This window comes from Podarcis erhardii, assembly GCF_964252035.2.
Source record: "Podarcis erhardii genome assembly, chromosome: 1".
Taxonomy (NCBI): Eukaryota; Metazoa; Chordata; class Lepidosauria; order Squamata; family Lacertidae; genus Podarcis; species Podarcis erhardii.
The window spans coordinates 132,950,579-132,967,604 of NC_138497.1; the positions used below are offsets into that span (position 1 = coordinate 132,950,579).

At 45.5% G+C, this 17,026-nt stretch overlaps 1 protein-coding gene across 6 annotated transcripts in view; it reads left to right on the top strand.

Annotated features, from left to right (window-relative positions):
• The window catches only part of PIKFYVE (phosphoinositide kinase, FYVE-type zinc finger containing), a 94,148-nt gene that overhangs the window by 71,320 nt on the left and 5,802 nt on the right, over nt 1–17,026 (top strand). For 5 of the 6 annotated variants that reach the window (XM_081851300.1, XM_081851302.1, XM_081851305.1 and 2 more), the window contains 12 exons: nt 116–176; nt 1,542–1,697; nt 2,757–2,877; nt 3,920–4,015; nt 5,160–5,243; nt 7,385–7,476; nt 8,070–8,234; nt 8,660–8,719; nt 12,419–12,595; nt 13,489–13,592; nt 13,871–13,999; nt 16,349–16,610. In XM_081851300.1, coding sequence (XP_081707426.1) covers nt 116–176; nt 1,542–1,697; nt 2,757–2,877; nt 3,920–4,015; nt 5,160–5,243; nt 7,385–7,476; nt 8,070–8,234; nt 8,660–8,719; nt 12,419–12,595; nt 13,489–13,592; nt 13,871–13,999; nt 16,349–16,610 — 1,507 coding nt within the window. The remainder of the gene's footprint in view (nt 1–115; nt 177–1,541; nt 1,698–2,756; nt 2,878–3,919; nt 4,016–5,159; nt 5,244–7,384; nt 7,477–8,069; nt 8,235–8,659; nt 8,720–12,418; nt 12,596–13,488; nt 13,593–13,870; nt 14,000–16,348; nt 16,611–17,026) is intronic. The other variant, XM_081851303.1, reaches the window with a different exon arrangement.

Genomic DNA, 17,026 nt, shown 5'->3' on the forward strand with positions numbered 1-17,026 from the left:
TTTTTTTGGTTAGGTAACTTTTGTGTAGCAATATCAGTGTAAGTTTTGGTATCCGTATTGCCTCCAATGAGTCCAAAGGAGAACAGGCAAATGCAGATTACTTTTTATTCCACAGATCAGCTCAATGGATGCCTCTCCTCGCAATGTTTCTCCAGCACTACAAAATGGCGAGAAAGGTACGTTTGCCTTCTCTAAGAAACCTCAGCTTTTCATTTACTTGTTAGGCTGCCTCTGAATGCCCCTCAGTAAGCTTGCATCCCAGAAGCTGTACGCCGGCTCCCTCGGCAAATAAAGCAGGGTCGGGGTCCCTTTACCTTACTTTATTAATAAATATTCCTTGGGTTAGATGAGGAAAAGGAAATGTCTCATGTGGAAATGGAAATGTCCTTTTGCACAGTACCTTTATGCTTACTTAAATTCACTTTTTGGAATGCTTAGCGTCCCCGCAATATCACACTGATTTGTTGCCATTGCAGTACACTGTCACACCTTTCATATTCTCACAAAGCAAGTAAAAAATTCCTGAAAATGCCAGCCAAGAATAAAGTGAGACTTCTCCTGTGAGTGTCTGGCTGGTGCAGAGATTTCACTGGTAAAGAGTTCAAAGGGCTAATTATTAGCTGCGTGTCACTGCCATGCAGTGCTTGTTGATTTAATGACAGACTCCCCTCCCTTGCCCCATAATTTGAACACTGCCTAGAATTAAACAGTGTCTCTGTTTAAGCTATGCCCACACAACTTGTGACCGACTTAGACCACTGCAGTCCCGGGTTGGCAGGAAAAGTGGGGGGAGGGGGGCTGCTGAATACCTGGCAGGCTGCTGTTTGCGGCTATAGTGAGCTGCAATCATCTTGGCCTCAAGTTGTGCAGGCCTGGCAGTGAGCTGAAGAAAATGCCCATTTTACTCTCAGTGCAACATCACCAAGATCTCTGTTTTTAAAATAATTCAGTCCCCAGATCTTAGATGGCAAGGTTGTTTCAGTGTAATTGGACTGTTCTGTCATGCGTAGTCAGGCGTAAATGAGCTGGCATCAGAAGACCCAAGCCTAAATCTCAGCTCATTTTCTTTTAGTTTCCGCATCTTGGTTCTCTCAGGCTAAGAAAATGCTCTTACTGATATCCCTATGATCTTATTTCTCTCTCCTGACCCTGGCTGTTACCTTTTATTTTTTATTTTTTAAAGTCCTCTTTATTTAAAGTCTGTTTTCTCTTCAGATCGTATAAATCTTTCGCCTTTTACTGCAACATTCATTTTTCTACAAGTTTAGCTATATGGAATTTTAAGGATAGAAAGATAGATAGAGATAGATAGAAAGATAGATAGATAATAGGAAGAATTGGCTGCTTCCTCTTGCAGATGAAGGGTAATGCAAGTGATAAAAATGGGAGGGATGCTTATTTCCTTTTTCTAACCTATTCTAAATAATTCGCAAGAGGCAAATAGGGAATGCCTTCAGAAATATACTGCTTGTATGTTGGGTCAGCTTTTAAGTAATTAACTGGGTGTATGGTTCTCCCCCCCCCCCGCCCCCATTTTGCAGAGGACCGTTTCTTGACAACCTTGTCGAGCCAAAGCTCCACAAGCTCTTCCCTTCTCCAGCTCCCTACCCCTCCGGAAGTCGTGTCGGACCAGCTGACAGGAGGAACCTCTTTTGCCAACGCACAATCAGAAGCAGACATCGCTAGCGGCTCGGAAGGTACCATACTCAGAAGTGCCTTTGTTCTTCTTCCCCGTCCCCTCCCGCCGGCTGAACCACGTAACCAAAAATGCGTTTATTCAATGAATTATCTTCTCTTTTTTTATAATATATTTATTTATTTTCCCAAAAACAAAGGAAACATCAAAACAACACAAAACAGCAAAAAACAGTACACCACATAAAAAAGTAAAAAGAAAAGAAAAAGTTAAAAACAAAAACTCCAGTTTTCAGACTCATGTTTACAAAACTTTCTTTCCTGACCTCCTCACGCCTCCCTTTTTTGTATTCCTCTTTGTCCAATCAGATACAGCAAATCCTTACCCTTCTTCAAAACTCATTTCTGGTTATTGTAATCACTTCTATTATGTCTCCAATCTTTCCTCCTTATAATTAAACACCTTTAACATATTGTTTACTTTGACATAATATAACCTTATTTTTCCACCCTTTTTCTATTACATTTTTTACATATTTTTTAACACTGTACCACTGATGCCATATTATTTCATATCCAACATCATTTTAGCATTCGTACACTTTACAGTGTTTCTGCAGATAGTTCTTAAACTTCTTCCAGTCCTCTTCCACCGTTTATTCAATGAATTATCTTCATGGCAGGTTTGCCATTTCTTCCTTTAGCACATGCCCTTTCTACGTGTACTGTGTGAGCAAAAATGGGGTGTTGAGGAGGGAGTTGCATTTCAGCATCACTGAGAGTTTTTCCATTTTCAGCATTCAGGTTTTGTAGGCTTATGCCTTCTTTTTTCAGAACTGCAGAGTTTTTTTAGACATGTACATTTTGTTCACGTTGACCCAAGCACAAGACTATCAAAAGCCCCGAGATTGATTTTTGGCACTGTGAGGTATATTAAAATCATAGTGATCTCTTTGCAGTCGTCTTGCTAGAAACAGTGGCTTTACTGGATAATAATTTAATAGCTGAACCAATCAATACAATAGAGATAACAGGTGACTTCTGAACGTCCCCAGAATAAGCAAATCTTGGAACTGGTGTTTTAACAATATTGAGAGACGTATGGTTTATTATTCTTCCAGATGTCTTTGATGGGCATTTGTTGGGGTCCACGGACAGCCAGGTGAAAGAAAAGTCCACCATGAAAGCTATCCTAGCTAATTTGTTACCTGGAAATAGCTACAGTCCCATCCCATCCCCTTTGTAAGTACAATCAACACTACTTAGGAGCAAGTGCACCATGTATTTTTCCAGGTAGCCGAATTTTGCTGTCTTGACTGTGTTGCATGTGGTTGCTTGCAGGGCTGCTTATCTTTATACATTTGATTGTGGGGTGTGTGAAATGATGTTCATAAACATTCCTATGGAGTAATAGTCAGAGGTAGCCAACTGAATGCTCTTAGGCCAAGCTTAGCGCAGGGATGGCTGCCTAGTGGCCCCTACTAACAGCCACTAAAAGGTCTTCTGCTATAAAGGTCTCCTTTATTACTTACACACACACACACACACACACACACACACACACACACACACACCACACTTTCATACAAAAATGTCACGAGGTGGAAAACAAACTAAAAATACAGCAGGTTGGCAAAGGATCTCAGGTTTGAAAGGCCTTTAGTGCAATCCGATGGTCCTTCTGGCTAGTTTAAGAAGGGTTGAAAAGCTGCACTGCTTGCATATTTTCTGCAGCCTTCCTCTGCAAAACACAGCACACTCTTCTGGGTCAGTTGCAAGGGTAGTTAACAACACCCACGAAACACAATCAGTATAAAAACAGTACAGTGGATGCGAACGGGATCCATTCCAGAGCCCTGTTTGCATCCTGAAACGAACATAAGACGCGACTGCATGTGCACGGGTCGTGTTTTGACGCTTCTGCGCATGCGCGTGACGTCATTTTGAGCGTCTGTGCAAGCAGAGAAACCCAGAAGTAATGCGCTCCATTACTTCCGGGTCACCGCGGAGCGCAACCCGAAAATATTTAAGCTGATGCGTATTCATCCCGAGGTATGACTGTAATCAAAACACACATCCCTCTGTAACATGAATAGAAATATATATATGTAGCAAACCATTACAGTTTGACAATTCAGCTCTGCTCTAGTTATGTTGCTACAGCCTGAACAAAGAAAAGTTTATTTATCGGCTATCTTTTTGGCTGGCAGATCTGTTAATGTAGAATTGCTTGTTTTTGAACGTATAATATATTATAGCGTAATCTGTTGTGCTCTCAATGCAGTGAACCTGACAAGCATTACTTAATGTATGAGCACGAACGTGTCCCTATTGCCGTCTGTGAAAAGGAACCAAGCTCCATCATAGCCTTTGCTCTCAGGTATGTTGGTTTGTTGTGTTCTGCTTTACATCGCCTTTTTCTTCTTACCTCCACGTCCTCTGTATCATTTCATGTGCAATGAGGAATATTGCTAAGATTCATAATATTTTAGAGACTTGTATATTAGGTACATTAGCAGGTGAGGCTAATGGAACTCTTTCCTTTGACAATTAGCCAAGCCTGAGCATTTTTCATAAACACCCAGTGACCTTTTGATGGCTGGCTTTATGTCAAGTGACTTTAGCATGCTTTGAAGAGTGGGCTTTCTGATGTTCATTTGACAGGTGTGCATGTGTAAAAAAGCATGAACGTTTTTCGATGAGGCAGGCTAAAAGTAAAACCAGTAACACTTTTACCCCACAGAGGCTAGGGCTTGCCAATCAGAAGGTCGGCGGTTCGAATCCCTGTGATGGGGTGAGCTCCCGTAGCTCGGTCCCTGCTTCTGCCAACCTAGTAGTTCGAAAGCACGTCAAAGTGCAAGTAGATAAATAGGTACCACTCCAGCAGGAAGGTAAGCGGCGTTTCCGTGCGCTGCTCTGTTTCACCAGAAGCGGCTTAGTCATGCTGGCCACATGACCCAGAAGCTGTACGCCAGCTCCCTCGGCCAATAAAGTGAGATGAGTGCTGCAACCCCAGAGTCATCCGCGACTGGACCTAACGGTCAGGTGTCCATTTATCTTTACCTTTTATATGCAGTTAGGGCCTCCAGAGACACAGCACTAGCAGAAGCTCTTAATTGTGTCTTAATTAAGCAGTTAAAAATTCTGTTTGCTTCTTTCCATAGGCTTTTGCCTCCCTAGTATCTGGGTCCTTATCACTTCAGGTTGAATGAGGCTCACATGGTTGAATGTTCTTACGTACCTTCTCCCCCACCCCTAATAAACTCCCCCCCCCCATTGAAAACTAGCATGCCAAGAAACAGTCTCATTAAACCTTCTCTCTGACATGCCCATTTTTTATATGGAGGCTCTATAATGGGGTGTTGCACCTCGTGAGCCCTCACCTGCAATCTGAAATGCCACAGCCCAGACACAAGTGTGCTTCTAGCTCAGGAGGCAAACCTAAGTCATCTTGTCTTTGCCTGTCACACTTTGAGCTGCGTTGGACAGTTGGTATAACACACTGTATTTGCTTTACTCTTCAGCTGTAAGGAATACAGAAATGCCTTAGATGAATTGTCCAAAGTGTCTCTGAAGAGCAATCCTGAAGAGGGACTCCAGACTAACAGGTGAGACAGTCTGCTATCTATCCACTTGCAGAGCAGTGAAGTAGTGCGGAAGTTCCCTGACACTGTTCAGATTTACTACAAACTTCACTTTTTGTTCAGTGTTATATGGTCAGCAGGCTGAGCTTCATTGTGACCAGGTTTTCTTCACAGCCACATTTTTTTCTATAATAATAATAATTTATTATTTATACCCCACCCATCTGGCTGGGTTTCCCCAGCCACTCTGGGCAGCTTTCAACAGAATATTAAAAATATGATAAAAGATCAAACATTAAAAACTTCCCTAAACAGAGCTGCCTTTGGATGTCTTCTAAAAGTCAGATAGTTGTTTATTTCCTTGACATCTGGTAGGAGGGCGTTCCACAGGGTGGGCGCCACTACCGAGAAGGCCCTCTGCCTGCTTCCCTGTAACCTCACTTCTCACAGGGAGGGAAGAGCTGGACCTCAGTGTCCAGGCTGAACGATGGGAGTGGAGACGCTCCTTCAGGTATAGGGCTTTGAAGGTGAGCATAAAGACTTTGAATTGTGCTTGGAAACGTACTGGGAGCCAATGTAGGTCTTTCAGGACCGGTGTTATATGGTCTTGGTGGCCACCCCGAGCCACCAGTCTAGCTGCTGCATTCTGGATTAATTGTAGTTTCTGGGTCACCTTCAAAGGTAGCCCCACGTAGAGCGCATGGCAGTAGTCCAAGCGGGAGATAAACTACATCTTATCACAGCAGATGAAGTGCCTCCAAGGACATGAGTTTGGCATTGCTAAACCCAATGTTCTCTCTATCAGTTCAGTATGGTTTTGGTCCCTGGTCTCTGGCTCACACAGGGCCCCCGGACGTTTCACGGTCTATTGACCCTGTGCCACCACTGCGGTTGCTTTCTTCGCTGCCACCACCCCGCTTCTCACGGGGACACACAGAGTCCAGACAGTTGTTAACATAAACAAATAATCAAGTTTATTTTTAAGTGCAGGAATAAGCGTATGGTTTTGGTTTATTTTTTCTCTTGTCAGTTTCTTAAATCTTAGTTCCTACAACCTCAAACTGAATTATTCCCAACTATCTACAGTGGTGCCTCGCAAGACGAAATTAATCCGTTCCGTGAGGCTCTTCGTATAGCGGTTTTTTCGTCTTGCGAAGCAAGCCCATTGACAGCTTAGCGGATTAGCGCTATTAGCGGTTTAGCGGCTTTTAGCGGATCAGCTGATAAGCGGCTTAATGGCTTAGGAAAAGGGGGAAAAAAGGGGAAAAAACCCGCAGGAACTCGCAAGACATTTTCGTCTTGCGAAGCAAGCCCATAGGGAAATTCGTTTAGCGAAGCGCCTCCAAAACGGAAAACCCTTTCGTCTAGCGGCTTTTCCGTCTTGCGAGGCATTCGTCTTGCGGGGCACCACTGTATCTAACTCCCTAACAATTCCTCTCACTCCCTCACAATACAACTCAACCAACCCACTGCGTATTCCACCCTCTTCCTTCTCCAACACCCAAGCCTCAACTCCCAACTCCCAAACCTCAACTGACTTTTTCAAAACCTCCCCTCTATCTTTTACTCCCCCCTTACATTTTCACTGGCCAATCACATCACACCCATTTTTAACTCTTTCCTTGACGCATCCTAGGGGCAAACGACACAGCCTCCAAGGACATGAGTTTGGCATTGCTAAACCCAATGTTCTTTCCATCAGTTCAGTATGGTTTTGGTGCCTGGTCTCTGGCTCTTCAGGGTTCCCTCCGCATGAAGCTTGAGATTAAATCATTGAAGCATATCTGCCTATCAACAGCCATTTCTTAGCTGAACCTCCAGTTCCAGAGCCAGCCTACTCCTGAATGCCCCTTGCCAAGAGAGCAAACAAAGGGAACGTTTTTGCTTTTGTGCTCTCCTTGTGAGCTTTGCAGAAGCACCCAGCTGGCTGCTGTTATGAAGGTGGGGGGGCGGTGGGGCAGGAGAATGTGGGGTTTGATGAGACCTTGGTCTCATTCAGAAGGGCCCTTTATATGCTCTGAAGGAACTTTTGCCGTGACCTTGGACCCTGGAAGCTGCTGGTGAAGACTGTTCCTTCTTACGAGCCATGACAATGTGGTTGTATTTACATCAGCTGTATTGTAAAAACATAGTGACCCAAAATGCTTTTTTTCTGCCCCCTCTAGTCTGGCTGAAAGCAGAGCCAAGAACAGCAGTCCAGTTCGACTACCTGAGATGAATATGGGGCAGTCAAGCCAAACAACTGAGGCAGAGCAGCGTAAGAATTTAAAGAGTTTGCCACATGTCACTGGTCATATAGATTTAAAGAGTTTGCCACATGTCACTGGTCATATAGATTAACTGGTGATGCTGGGGAGTGATTGGCAATAGGCTTTTAAAAATGGTTTTTAAACACAAGTTCTACTTAACTTGAACCACAGGTAGCAGGTGACCTCTTCAAACGATCTTCTTGCCATCATGAAATTTCCCCTAGCATTCAGCCCAAATCTACCCACCTGTTACTTAGTTCCGCTAAATCTAGTTCAGTCTTTTAGGTATTTGGACTGGTATTTGCAATGTGTTTTTCACACCTGCATTGTGAAAAAGCCACTTCCTTGGCTTACTCAGCTACAGATGATTACATCTCATCTCATGTCTCTGGTGGGTAACAACACACACACACAATTTTCCTAAGGCCCACAATGCCTTTAAGAGCAAAACACTTCCCCCAACAATTCTGCAAAGAGCCCTTTGCAACAACCTAGATATGCTGGAAGTCTTGGGTGGGCTTAGGGCGGCCTCATTTGGCTTTGTGACGGAATGAATGAGGAGTGGGCTGCACCAAATGTTTTGTCCTTACTTTGGTTATAGCAAAGAAGCCATATGGAGTTCTGTCCTTCTTCCGTGGTACAGGAGGGAAGAGCCCCGACCTCTCTTCTCAGAAAAAGGAGACCTTGCGGGGAGCAGACAGTGCCTACTATCAGGTTGGGCAGACAGGCAAAGAAGGGGGAGAGAACCAAAGTGCCGAGGCGCAAGGTACAAGGTTTTAAGTCTTCTTCTTGTTTGCACTTCCTTAAACGGATCCTTCATCTTCTGCAAATGACATTATAGTTCCCTTTTCTCGAGATGGGGAGGGAATCAACTTTAAAAGTAAAACAAAATACAAGGTTGACACCCCTGAACCCTGAAATGTGCTGCATCTCTTGAATAATTTGTTGAATTAATTAACGGTGTATGGCAGGGTATGTTGTAGCGACAATCCCACTGACTTTCATTCCTTGATACCTTTTCACATTTTCTTTTCCCATTTTGAATTTTGCTGCATCTAGCAACAGTATTCAGTTTTAGGTTTGGGAAATGGTCAGTGTGTCTTTTTGCTGGAGAATAATAGGGCCTCTGTTGACCTGCAAGAACAACTGAAAGGTTGCATCCCTGGTCCCATTTTCTGTTTGCTCTTTTAGATGAAGCAGATGGAGGGGATGCACAAAAGAAACAGTTGGGAAATCCACATGTTGAACTCCGTAAGTAGGAATCTGTTTTGGAGCCAGAATTGAAAGCGGGGAGTGCAGAGGCAGAGGCAGATGCGTCGTTTCCTCTGACAAGTCCCTTGTTGATCAGAATTACAGATTCACTCTCTAATCTTGAATGTATTTCATGGAACCGAGTTCCACAAATATCTGAAAGGGGGCAGGGGTGTGTCAAAGTACATCACGACCACATTCACACCATGTATTTAAAGTACTGTGGTACCGCTTTAAATAGTCATGCCTTCCTGCAAAGGATCCTGGGGAATGTAGTTTGTTAAGAGTGCTAAGAGGGCTGGTCCAATACATTTTGGCACCTGAGGCTAACCTTGAAATGGCACACATACCCCAGCCGGGGAAGAAGGGGTGAGTGAAGATCTACACCAGGAGCAAGGGTGAGAGGAGGTCAGCAGTGCCTCCTGTTGCCCACAAGGCCGCTGTATCTGCTGCCCCTGGGGATCCTGCAGTCTGAGGCAGTCGCCTCACCTTGCCCCCTGAGTGAGCCCGTCCTGGTGCTGAGAGTTATTAGGAGACTGCTGTTGCCCTCTTAGAGCTACAGTTCCGAATGCAGTTTAACAATGAACCCCTCTATGCAGGAAACACTGGGAATTGTAGCTCTGTGGGCAGAATAGAAATCTAACAACAACTCTACAGCAGTGTTTCCCAACCTTTTTTGGGCAAAGGCACACTTGTTTCATGAAAAAAATCTCGAGGCACACCACCATTAGAAAATGTTTTAAAAATTAACTCTGTGCCTATATTGACTATATATACAGTGGTGCCCCGCAAGACGAATGCCTCGCAAGACTGAAAACCCGCAAGACGAAAGGGTTTTCCGTTTTTTGAGGCACTTCGCAAGATGAATTTCCCTATGGGCTTGCTTCGCAAGAAGAAAGCCTATAGGGAAATCTCCAGGGACCTCTTTTAAATGCTGGTGGTGGGGAGCAAAGCCTCCCCCCCCCCCTCCGGCCTTCAGAAGAGGTCCAGGAAGGCCAGCGGGGGCCGAAAGGCTTTGCTCCCCACCGCCAGCATTTTAAAAGCAGTCCGGGATAGCAGGGAAGCGCTTCCCGCTATCCTGGACGGCTTTTGAAGGCAGGCGGGGGGAGCAAAGACTTTTGTTCCCCCGCCCGCCTTCAGAAGAGGTCCAGGACCTCTTCTGAAGGCAGGCGGGGGGTGAAAGTCTTTGCTCCCCCCTGCCTGCCTTCCCGGGAGAGCGGAGAAACGCAGCGTGTTTCTCCGCTGTCCCGGACAGCTTTTGAAGGCAGGCAGAGGGGAGCAAAGACTTTCGCCCCCCGCCCGCATTCAGAAGAGGTCCAGGACCTCTTCTGAAGGCGGGCGGGGGGCAAAAGTCCTTGCTCCCCCCCTGCCTGCCTTCCCGGGAGAGCGGAGAAAAGCAGCGTGTTTCTCCGCTGTCCTGGACGGCTTTTGAAGGCAGGCGGGGGGAGCAAAGACTTTCGCCCCCCGCCCGCCTTCAGAAGAGGTCCAGGACCTCTTCTGAAGGCTGGCGGGGGGCAAAAGTCTTTGCTCCCCCTGCCTGCCTTCCCGGGAGAGCGTAGAAACGCAGCACGTTTCTCCTCTGTCCCGGACGGCTTTTGAAGGCAGGCGGGGGGAGCAAAGACTTTCGCCCCCCGCCCGCCTTCAGAAGAGGTCCAGGACCTCTTCTGAAGGCTGGCGGGGGGCAAAAGTCTTTGCTCCCCCTGCCTGCCTTCCCGGGAGAGCGTAGAAACGCAGCACGTTTCTCCTCTGTCCCGGACGGCTTTTGAAGGGGGGGAGCAAAGACTTTCCGCTCTCCCGGGAAGGCAGGCACGGGGGAGCAAAGACCTTTGCCCCCCGCCCGCCTTCAGAAGAGGCCCTGGACCTCTTCTGAAGGCGGGCGGGGGGCGAAAGTCTTTGCTCCCCTCTGCCTGCCTTCAAAAGCTGTCCGGGACAGCGGAGAAACACGCTGCGTTTCTCCGCTCTCCCGGGAAGGCAGGCAGGGGGGAGCAAAGAGGTCCTGGACCTCTTCTGAAGGCGGGCGGGGGGCAAAAGTCTAATTCTAATTTCAATGAGTGTGCCCTCCCACGGCACACCAGGCAACGTCTCGCGGCACACTAGTGTGCCGCGGAACACCGGTTGGGAAACACTGCTCTACAGCTCCCAGAATTCTTGGGGGGGAAGCCATGACTGTTTAAAATGGCATCATAGTGCTTTAAATTTATGGTGTGGATGTGGCCTGCTTGGATAAGAAGTTGATTATTTTTGCCACTTGCAAATTAAGCATAGCTCTGTAAGGCATCCCTTTCTTACGCACCAGTGCTGTTTATTCCCAGTGGCCTCTCAGAATCAGGAGACTGAGGTGTATTGTAAACTGGTAACAGACTTTGCTCAGGACTTGCCATCGCATTCTTGAGTCAGCCAGAACTGCTCACTATCCAAGTGAAAGATGTGACTTGCCAGCCTGGCTTTCCATATGGCACCTGATAAGATGATTCTGTGACCCAAGAAGTCTAAGCTTTTATTGGCTTTTAAGATGCACACATCTCACTGCATTGGGCTATCTGAATAGAGATCTGCAAAGATTTGTACTGGTGTATGTAGATATTTTTGCTGCCTTATCACGAAGACTCAGAGCAAGCTTTTACACTTACCGTATTTTTCACTCCATAGGGCGCACCCAGTTTTTAGGGGGGGAAATCAAGAAAAATAATCTTATTTCCCCTCCAGCCCCAAAGAGCAGCGTACAGGATGCGCGCAACCTCTCCCTGCTGGAGGGGTTGCGCGCGGCTACGGCACAAGCCAATTAGCCCCACGCAACCTCTCCCTCCCGGGAGAAGCTGCGCAGGGCTAAAGAAGCCATAGCCCCGTGCAGCTTCTCCCTGCCAGAGGGGTTGCGTGGGGCTAAAGAAGCCAAAGCAGCCAACGGGATCCATTCTGCTGGCTGCCTTGGCTTGTGACATAGCCCCACGCAACCCCTCCGGCAGGGAGAAGTTGCATGGGACTAAAAAAGCCATAGCCACGTGCAGCCTCTCCCTGCCGGAGGGGCTGCACGCGGCTATCCCTGAAGCCTGGAGAGCGAGAGGGGTCGGTGCGCACCGATGCCTCTCACTCTCCAGGCTTCAGCGAAAGCAACGCAAAACTTCCGGAGCGCGGAGGGAGCGCTCCCTCTGCGCTTCGGAGGATTGGCGTTGCTATCGCTGAAGCCAAGGAGCCTGCATTCGCTCCATAGGACACACACACATTTCCCCTCAATTTTTGGAGGGGAAAAATTGCGTCCTATAGAGCGAAAAATACGGTAGATATTTGTGTTGCTTAGCATGCCAAATAATTGAATAAACTCCAGCCACGACAATGCAGCCTCAATGAAATGCTTTTGCTGCAGTCTCTACAGTTCTATGTTTGTGATGCTCCTGAAAATATGTTGCAGCATGTCATTGTCATATAAACTATGTAGACCTGAAGATTGTGGTAGAATATAGTGACTGAACCAAAGATCCAGCTGCACAAGTGGCAGATTCTGGTCCAGAGGGACACAAGGTCGTCCAGCGGAGGGTTCCTGTGGGGCTCAGACGTGTAGGAGAATCTGCCACCAACTGGAGTAGGCAAGGTTAGGGTGGAGGAATGTAAGGATTTTGAAAAGAGGAGACCTTAAATATGGCTGAGCATCTCTTCTAGGAAATGGATCTTCCATGGCTTCTCTGCCTCCGTGTTTTTCCACAGAATTCTCTGATGCCAATGCCAAGTTCTACTGCCGGATTTACTACGCGGGAGAGTTCCACAAAATGCGTGAAGTGATACTTGGGAGCAGCGAAGAAGATTTTATCCGTTCCCTCTCTCACTCTCTGCCCTGGCAGGCACGGGGAGGCAAATCTGGAGCTGCTTTTTATGTGACTGAAGGTAAGTGACTGGCCTCTCGCTTGTCCCTTTGCATAAGTGCTTACTCTTGTCTTTTATTCCACGTGGATGAATCGTGCAAGGTGTAATGAGGTTGAGGGAACGTTCTTTCATACGTGGCGGACCTGTAAAAGGGTAAAAGAGTATTGGGAAATAATTGATAATGATTGAAAAAAATGTTTAAAAGCACTTTTCCAAAAAAACAACCACCAGAGTCCTTTCTGTTGGGGATAATTCAGATGGAAATTCCCAGATGTCGAAAAATGTTATTTATTTATGCCGCTACTACGGCCTGTTTTTTGTTAGCCCCAAAATAGAAAATGAGCGAGGTTCCAACCAAAACAAATTGGCAACTTAAACTGATGAAATAAGAGCAGCTTGCGGACCTAACCCATAAAATAAGAGAACAAGAAAAACATATGTTTAAAGAAGATTGAAAAATATTAATTTTAATATAAGGAGGGAAATTGTGTACTTTTGAAAACGTGGGCAGCATTAAGATAATTCAACAGTGTAAATAAGTTTTGATGGATGTAATAATGGAATACTGAATGGTCTAGTTTATATAAAGTATGCAGGGATTTGTGTTATGCAAAATGGACCACAGAAAGAGAAGAAGGGAAGTGATTGATATTTTAAGGTTGTTTAAGTGAAGATTTTGAATTGTAAAACAGAAAATTTAATAAAAAATATGTTTTTTTAAAAAAAGAATTGTGCAAGGTCAGTACATTCTGAGCCAGCTCTCTGCTAACATCCTAACTACCTAAAACTGAAACTATAGTTTTCACACGGAACTGGGCTTTAGATGGTGATTTGTGAAAGGGCCAGACAATTTTGCATAGTGACATTTGTTTGTTTTAAAAGTACATCATGCATCAATGCACATTCTCCCCTAGATGACCGATTTATCTTGAAGCAGATGCCTCGCCTTGAAGTCCAGTCCTTTCTAGACTTCGCCCCACACTATTTCATGTACATCACTAACGCAGTTCAGCAAAAGGTAAGAGGCACGAAGTGTTCTCCCTTGGCTTTAATCTTGATACTTGCTGCCTGGCTTTGGTTGTTGTTAGACTACAGCTCCCATCATTCCTAACTGTTTGCCATGGCTGTCGGAGATCATGGAGGACAAATCTAGAGAAACTGGCCACATTCACTTCCTGCAGATCCTTCCTTGCCCATATCCCTACCCCGTGCTGTACATATTTAGGTGCATTTCATTTGTGAGCTGAAACAGGAACAACTTTTCACTCGGCAAATCAACTGTCTCCTCTATCTCAGAAGCCAACGGCTTTGGCCAAGATTCTTGGGGTTTACCGGATTGGTTACAAGAACTCTCAGAACAACACGGAGAAGAAGCTTGACCTGTTGGTCATGGAAAACCTCTTCTATGGCAGAAAGATGGCTCAGGTGAGAAAAGGCTCACTGGCAAAGTGGCAAGCTTGCCCCTGCATTGGAAACTCTTGCATTAGGAGAGGCGGCAAAGCTGCTAGCAGCAGTTGGTTACACATGGAGCTGTTCTGCACTTGCCTGCTTTATTTCCATTGGACTTTGTCCATTTTCCTCCTCCAAAGGTTTTACACCAGTCACTTGGCTTTGAGGGCCAGCCATACCTCCTCACAGCATTGTGACCTCCAACATGCACATGTGCGTACATGAAATAAGTCCTTGTTTCATGAAAGCGGACACAGCTTCATAGTCCCAGGGGAAAATATATCTCTCCCCGCCCCTCGCAAGCAGTTCTCTGCTCTTAATCTGAAAGCTACTTCTGACCCTGAGGACAGCGAAACAATACAAATTGGTTGCTAGTAGTACCTAGGATTCTGCATTTTCTTCCAAATGGCTGTTCTGATTTCCTTAAACTTCAGTATGTGGCAGCCAGCATATTCCCGCTCTCTCTCTCTCTACACACACACACACACACACACACACACACACACATTTTATATTTTTTATGAAATTAAAATAGCAGTGGCTTGAATTCCTGACGGGAGGAATCTCCCTGCTCTTCTGTCAGATGCTTTCTTTCTTTCTTTTTAAAATAATATTTATTAAAGTTTTAAAGGTTACAAAAAGAAAAAGAAAACACACCAAGTTAAACACAAACTTGTAAAAAATAGAAAAATAGAAACAATTAAAAAAGAGAAAAAAATGAAAAAAAAACCACAACGAACCTTCCCATAACCTATCTTTCATTTGCTTGTTTCCTTGACCTCCTCGCACCTCCCTTTTTTGTATTCTAGTTCGGTTAGCTATTTCAGCAAATCCTTTCCATCCTTCCCAATTTTTATCCTATAATTTATCTTAATATAATGTAACTTTACCTTTCCTCCTTTCATTCATTAACAGTCTATTTTTACTTAGTCCTTTATAATATTTCTGCTAAAGCCACATAACTTCATTCCAGCCTCCTTCTAACATTCCTTAATTTTACAATGTTTCTGTAAATAAACTTTAAATTTCTTCCAATCTTCTTCCACCGACTCTTCTCCCTGGTCTCAGATTCTGCCAGTCATTTCCACCAGTTCCATGTAGTCTTCTGTCAGATGCTTTCTGTCAGCAGAGGGGATAGCAGCCACCCAAAATACTTAGTGGATGCCAGGCTTGGAATTACCATGAGAAATGGTTATATTTCTCTGCTCTTTTTTCGTTTTGTGGCTGGAAGACCAGAGGCTGCTGGTGTTACTTTTTAAGTCCCATGTTCATGCATCTGCAGCTGTGCAGAGGTTTGACCATGGCGTGCAGCTGCTGGGATTCTCCAGAGGTTTAATTTCACCCCCAAAGGCACACTCCATTGTCTCTCAAGGCAAATTGATGCCAACAGGGCACTGCCCACTCTAACTTCACCCACTCTGATACTGAGGGAAAGCAGTTTGAGGTGCTAGTTTAGAGACTTGCCATAATACTGATAATAGCAGTAGACCTACTAATAGATATTAATTTTTAAAATGAATTTCTCAATAAAATAGTTATGTGTAACAAACCTTTCTATTTCCCCCCCCCTTGATTAAGGTAGTGAGGAGTTGGGGGACTACCCTTATTAAGTTAACCAACTGCTGTTGCACTAGGAGTGCTGCCATTCTGAGGCAGTGCTATAAACTGAGACATGAAAGCTAAATGGCACCTTAAACCTAGGTTATGGGCGCAACAACGGAATGTCTAGGTGCATTTTTTTAATAATAAGAACACAAAGCTGAAAATGAGAACTGCAGCTAAAATATTATGTTCAATTTTAGCATGGTCTTCCCCTTCCCTGGCCCACCCCCCTAATATTCTGAAGAGGGTCTCTTCTCCAGTCTTCAGAGAATAACTGGAAGTGGGGAGGCAGAAGAAGGTCCTCCTTTCATTCCACTCCGCAGTTTTAATCTGAAATCTTAGGCACAGCACTGCGCCCAGAGCTCAGAAACGGCTTGCGCTGATGAAATCTCCTGTCACAAAATGCGCCTAGAACAATGGGAGTTTCAGACATTATTCTGAGGGAAGTCATTTCAAACTCCCCTGTCACAGTAAATGACAGTTTCTAGTTTACTGTGAACACAGAGATTGCTGCCTGTTTTGCTCCTTCATTGCAGCCAAGATTTGTTCTTGGCTTACTAAGCCTGGTTTGGAGCGAGACAAGGCACTTTTCTGTTGAGACCCACCACTGAGCCAAGTACCATGGTTTGATTCTCCTGCTCACAGTGGGGGAGGAGCAAAACAGGAGGCACCTCGCAGGATAAACCGTGGTTTACCATAACCTGCTGTCTCTTCTGCTGCTAGGTTTTTGACCTGAAAGGTTCCTTACGGAACAGGAATGTGAAGACAGACACAGGGAAAGAGAGCTGCGATGTTGTTCTGTTGGATGAAAACCTCTTGAAGCTTGTGCGGGACAACCCCTTGTACATCCGTTCTCACTCCAAGGCTGTGCTCAAGGCTTCCATCCACAGTGATTCCCATTTCCTTTCCAGCCATCTCATCATTGATTACTCTCTTCTTGTGGGCCGGGATGATACCTCCGACGAACTTGTGGTTGGGATTATTGGTACGTAACCTTTCGACCCCAAAAACCCGTGGGGTGGCTACCCATGCGAGAAGATCTTCCCATCATTTAGGTACCACACGGAGTCCGCTTGGGGCTGCCTAGACATGGGAGCTGCTCCACACAGCAGACTCAGATCCCATGCACAGCACACGATTAAACTGGACCACTTCCTCGAAAGAATCCTGGGAACTGTGGTCACGGTGCTGGGAACTGTAGCGTAGTGCTGTGAGGGGTAAACTGCGTTCCTGGGATTCCCAGGAATACGCCACATTCCCTCGGTGCATCAAGGCGATGAGCTTGAAAACGATATGGGTGAATAGCATTGCAGAAGGTGCGGGGAGATGGTGCCATATAGACAGAAGGAACTGTGAAAGGGTAAAGACTGTTAATGGTACCGATTCTGTGGGGCATCAAAA